Below are 5,884 nucleotides of genomic sequence, written 5' to 3'. Positions count from 1 at the left end.
GGGGCGGGCGGCCGGAGAGAAGACCATTGTCTACAGGGGGCGGGGAGGGCTCGCGGGGTGGGAACTGACTGAGGACCAATTTCCATGTAGGAGACTGGCGGAGTGGAGTCCGGTTGGCAGGAATGCGACCCCTAGGGAGAGTATAGGGAGAAGTCTGGGCATTGGATGAAGACGGTGAAGGGATGCGGGCGGGGTGTAGACGGCCCTGTCATTGCTCTAATGGACCCCTCTACCCCATGGACTCTAATGGGCCTGCCTCATCAGGTCGCAGAAAGGTGAAGTCCAGGTTGGGGAACACACCTGCCCGCCATTCAGAATGAGTGTGTGTCCCACAGCCAGGGCCCCGCGTGGCAAGAAAGGCCTGTGGGCAACCAGTGCAATTACCCGCCGTTAGGAGTCACTCGAGAAGCCCTGCTGGGCACAGCAGGCTGAGTGTTGGGCTGCTAATCACAAGGTTGGCAGTTCAAAGCCACCTGCTGTTTCAAGGGAGAAAGATGAGGCTGTCTGCTCTGGCACAGATGGAAGCCTCAGAAGGCCGGCAGAGCGACTCTCCTGGGCATCACCGTGAGCTGACACTGAGTGGTGGGCAATGAGCTCCTCTCTCGAGGTCACCCCGGACCCATCATCTTCCAGAAAGACCACACAGAGCCTGAGGGAAGAAGTGCCCCATCCCAGCCTTTGGCCTGCTGGGGCTCCTCATTTCTGGAATGGTCTTTGGAAGCCCCATGGGTTGCCTAGAATTGGCTGTGACTTGCTGTGGGAGGGGTGGGAAGGGCAAGCTGGGGAGGATGGGGAACAGGTGCAGGGGCACAGCTGTGAGTGAAAGGTGTGAACCAGGCACCCTGTCTTCCTTTGTGGTTAGCTGGCAAACAACCTGAGTGCTGGGGCGGGGGTGGGGGTGGGGGTAGGGGCAAGGGGAGGAGACTTCCGGAGACACAGTGGCCACACCCCCTATGCTTGGAACAGACCCACTCCCTCAGCCCCGTGCCCTGTGCCCTGAGCCCTCTGGGTGCCCTCACTCCCCGCTGCCTCCCAGCTCCCCTCCGTGCTGGGGTTGAGCTCAGGAAGTAGCAGGGAACTGCTGACCACTGCTTTGTAGTCTGTGGAGGAAACCTGGCCCCTGGACACAGGAGCACGGGCTCCAAGACACCTGACACACACAGCTCTGAGCTCCGGTGGCCAAGTGGGTGACACAGGGGCTGCGAATAACAGGAAGGTCGGTTCAAAGCCACTAGCAGACCCACGGCAGAAAGAGGAGGCTTTCTGCTCCCGTCCGTACAGACTGACAGCCCCAGGAGCCCACGGGGGCCATTCTACTCCGTCCTAGTCTGGATTGACAGGATAAGAGTGCGTTTGAGGCTTCTGCCCCTGAACTCTTAAGCTCTGTAATGCAGGACTAGCACGACATACCTCGGGCTTCTTGTAGCTCAGCGGTTCTCCACCTTCCTCATGCTGCCACCCTTTCATACACTTCCTCATGCGTGGTGACCCCCAACCATAAAATTATTTTCGTTGCTGCTTCATCACTGTCATTTTGCTGCTGTTATGAATTGGGCGACCGCTGTGAAAGGGTCGTTCACCCTTAAAGGGGTCAAGACCCACAGGTTGAGAACCGCTGTTGTAGCAGATGAACTAAGATCCCTCCAAACTCCCAGCAGGAGCAAATAAAAGGGGAGCACATAAAAGGCTATTGCCACCACCACGGTCACAATGACCGTCAGACACAGAGACCCAGCTAGGGGAGACCAGCAGGCCCCATGCATTTCCCCGTACCAATAGGATCCAGGCTCCAGGAGCCTCTGTTGTCTTCCTCAGAACAGTTGACCCCTCCCTCATCTAGACCCTTCTCCAAAATTGAAGCTCTGACTCCAGACCCTGAGCCGACAGCCATTCACATCTGGGGACACCACACAAACACACAGGGCGACCACGTAGAGGTGCCGACACTCGAGGGTTCCCCAGGACACCATGCACCCTTCTGCTCTCAGGTCTCCGTTGCTGTGGTGGTGATGGTGGTTTGGTGCCAGCCAGTAGGTTCTAACTGGTAGCAGACCCCTGTGCACACCCAGTCCTCCGCCTCCCTCACCGCTGTCCCTACGTCGGAGGGCCTGCCTCTTTTTCGCTGACCCTCACCAAGCAGGCGGGCCTTCTCCAGGGCCTGGTGTCTCCTGATGGGGCAGCTGACGTACGCGAGATGAAGTCTCGCCGTCCTCACTTCTGAGGAGCCCTCTGGCCGTCCTTCTGCTATGAGAGAGCGCGGGTGTCCGTTCGGCAGCCCGTGGTACTTTCCAATCTCTTCGCCAGCAGCACCGTAGTTCAAAAACATCGTTTCTTCTCCAGGTCCGGCTTTCGTATGGTGGGAGGTGGTGGGTCAGGCATACCGTGGACCTCAAAGTCGCATCCTTGCTCGCCAACATTTTTCAGAGGTCTTGTGCAAAGACCTTAGAGAGGTCTTTCTTGGTGTTCAACCCGTGAGGAATGGAAGAGCAGTGGTCGTGCAGTGGGTTATGCATCAGGCTGCTAACCGCAAGGTCAGCAGTTCCAGACCAGCTCCGCCGGCGAAAGATGAGGCTTTCTACTCCCATAAAGAGTTGCAGTCCCAGAGACACACAGGTGCAGTTCTACTCGGTCCTACCGGCGCGCTTTGAGGCGGAGGAATCCACTCGATGCAGTGGGTTGGACTTTGAGTTCTTGGTGGGTTGAGCTGCTAACTGCGCGATAGGCGGTTCAAACCCACCAGCCACCCTGTGAAAGGAAAGATGAGGCTGTTTGCTCCCATAAGGATTTACGCTCTTGGAAATCATAGGGAGCAGTTCTCTTCTGTCCTAGAGGGTCGCCAGGAGCTGAAATGTCTTGAAGAAATGGGTCCGTTTGGTGTGGTTGGGAGGAACGAACGCCTTTCCCTCGTCAGTCGTCCCTGAGTGGTCCAAGCAATCTCCACACTTGGCTGCTCCCCGGGAGGTTGGAGGTGTGAACCCCTCCAGAGGTGCCTTGGAAGAAAGGCCTGGGGACCCACATTCCCAGAATCAGCCACCGGAAACCCATTGGCGCACAGTTGTCCTCTGCAGTCCCATTGGGTCCATTAGTGTGAAGACCAGAGCTGGCAAGAGCAGTGATCTGACCAGGCACACAGAGAAAACCTGGGACTCGGGGACTTGGTCAGTGAAGGACAAAGCGGTTCTCCTGGGGGCGGTGGGGCAGGGGGTGGGGGTGGAGACAAAGCAATAAGGGGAATCAGGGGTTCTCACAGACAAGAAGAAGCAGGTCCTCATTCCCCCACCCTCCTGTCTCCTTTGTCCTTACAGTACAAGGAGTTTGGCAACTACAGTGACAGCACAGTGTCCCCGCAGGAAAACTACTTCTGCTCCACAGTGGAAGGGCCTCTTCTGACCTCCTTTAAGGCCATGTTCATGCCTGTGGCCTATGGCCTCATCTTCCTCCTGGGCATGACGGGCAACATCTTGGTGCTGGCGATCCTGCAGCGTCACCGGCAGACACGCAGCTCCACGGAGACCTTCCTGTTCCACCTGGCGGTGGCAGACCTCCTGCTCGTCTGCATTCTGCCCTTCGCCGTGGCCGAGGGCTCTGTGGGTTGGCTCCTGGGCACCTTCCTCTGCAAGGTTGTGGTCGCTCTGCACAAGGTCAACTTCTACTGCAGCAGCCTGCTCCTGGCCTGCATCGCCGTGGACCGCTACCTGGCCATTGTCCACGCGGTCCACACCTACCGCCACCGCCGCCTCCTCTCCATCCACATCACCTGCGCCACCATCTGGCTGGCGGGCTTCCTCTTGGCCTTGCCAGAGCTCCTCTTCGCCAAGGTCAGCCCCGGCCATCGCAACGACTCCTCCCTGCCACGCTGCGTCTTCTCCCAGGAGAACCAGGCCGAAAGCCACGCCTGGTTCGTCTCCCGCTTCCTTTATCACGTCGGTGGGTTTCTGCTGCCCATGCTGGTGATGAGCTGCTGCTACGTGGGGGTGGTGCACAGGCTGTGCCAGGCCCAGCGGCGGCCACAGCGGCAGAAGGCGGTCCGGGTGGCCATTCTCGTGACGAGTGTCTTCTTTCTCTGCTGGTCGCCCTACCACATCATCATCTTCCTGGACACACTAGTGCGGCTGAGGGCCATGGGCACTCGCTGTGAACTGAGCGGCTACCTCTCCGTGGCCATCACCACGAGTGAGTTCCTGGGCCTGGCGCACTGCTGCCTCAACCCCGTGCTTTACACCTTCGCCGGGGTGAAGTTCCGCAGTGACCTGTCTCGGCTTCTCACCAAACTGGGCTGTGCCGGCCCCGCCTCCCTGTGCCAGCTCATCCCAAGTTGGCGCAAGAGTAGTCTCTCTGAGTCAGAGAATGCCACCTCCCTCACCACCTTCTAGAGCCCGGGCACCCCCTCTGGTTTCTGCTTCCTTTGCAGGAATGTAGTGTCCCTGGGACCTCTTTCAACTAAAGTTGGATCCCTAAAAGCTCTCCTTGGCCACCACCATCTGTGCCTGGGGGAGCTGGATGAGGCGGCCTCTGTTCCCAGGACATCCCTGCCTGCACGCCTCTCGGCCCGTGGCCAGGCTGGAGCCCAGGGAGGGCAGGGTAGCCCAATGGCAAAGCAAAGGCTCTCTGGGCCCGCCCATCAGGCATCACCTCCAGCGGACAGGTCCCCGTACACCATCTCTCACCCTGACCATCCAAAGCTCAGCAAACAACTTTTGTCCTGCCCTTCCCCAAAGGGACAGTGGATTCCCCCTTCCAGAATATTCTCCACAGCGCTGACCTCCACAACCACCCACCTCTCCTCCTGTCCAGCCTGCTGAGGGAAGAAGCTGAGCACCCAGGGGTGGGTGAAGGTTGGGGTGGAGGAGAGGCAAGCTGACAGGGAATAGGACGACCTTGGCACGGCTCCGTCCCTGGTGCACACAGGCCTTCTGCCAGGGATGTCTGGCAGACACTTCTCTGAGCAGGAAGTTCAGAGGGCTCCGTGTAGGTGGCAGGGCCAGCCCAGAGACCTGGTGGGGTTGTGGAGAGGGGCCGATGCCAAGGGCTCGTAGAGGCACAGACAACGCCCAGGGCATGAGCCAAGGCCCATCCAGCAAGGAAGAAGCCCAATGTGGGAAGCAGAATTTTCCCTCTCCCGAACCCCAGAGTGCTGGGGGCTTCTGGGTAGACCCACCCTTCCTGACCTCCTTCCCACAGCTAGGGAGGCAGAGGGAAGTCCTAGAGCAGCCTCTGGTTCCAAGAGAGGCGGACCAGAGCTGTGGACTCCGAGGTGAAGAAGCTTTAAGACCCCCAGCTGTAAGAGTCACTTTAACAAGCCTCCTGCCTGCAGGCCACGCCCAGAGCAGGGTCTCCTGGGGCCTGGGCTTAGAGAAGTGTGAGTCAGACCAGGGCCGGGAAGTCCCCTGGCCCCCAGGAAGCCCTGTCCCGAGAGGTTCCCACTCAGATGGAACCAGCTCTGCCTCCCCGGAGGCCTATCAGGCTGTGGGTGCAATCCTCCAGTTCTCATATCTGAGCTGGTGAGGGCTTCAGGGCAGGGGTACATCTGGCCTGCCCCCACTCCCGACAGGCAGCAAAGCTCCCCAAGGACATTCAAGCTGGGGGCCTTCACCAAAGACCACAGGAGCAGGGAGGCCTGGGGTCTCCCGCTATCCCCCCAGCAGCAGGTAGCAAGCTGGGCTGGAAGGAGCCGGGCACACAGATGCAAACAGGCAAGAGGTTGGATTTTGAATTTTCTTTTTAATAAAAAGGCACCTATAAAACAGGTCAATACAGTACAGGCAGCACAGAGACCCCCAGAACAAGCCTAAAAAGTGTTTCAAAATAAAAACCAAGATGATGTCTTCACATATCGTATTTATATATTTATATATTTATAGATATTTATAACGGTGTACAAAAT

The 5,884-nt window shown here is 58.3% G+C and overlaps 1 protein-coding gene across 1 annotated transcript in view; it reads left to right on the top strand.

Moving 5' to 3' along the window:
* Positions 1–4,373, top strand: part of CXCR5 (C-X-C motif chemokine receptor 5) — an 11,739-nt gene extending 7,366 nt beyond the window's left edge. The window contains exon 2 of the mRNA XM_013007281.1: positions 3,306–4,373. Coding sequence (XP_012862735.1) covers positions 3,306–4,373 — 1,068 coding nt within the window. The remainder of the gene's footprint in view (positions 1–3,305) is intronic.
* Positions 4,374–5,884: the final 1,511 nt, after the last annotated feature.

The sequence above is a fragment of the Echinops telfairi genome, unplaced genomic scaffold (assembly GCF_000313985.2).
Source record: "Echinops telfairi isolate 266 unplaced genomic scaffold, ASM31398v2 ScPeMD7_7463;HRSCAF=8501, whole genome shotgun sequence".
In the NCBI taxonomy this organism is placed as follows: domain Eukaryota; kingdom Metazoa; phylum Chordata; class Mammalia; order Afrosoricida; family Tenrecidae; genus Echinops; species Echinops telfairi.
Note: the sequence above shows the minus strand (reverse complement) of the source record. Positions and strands in the feature narration are given on the sequence as shown.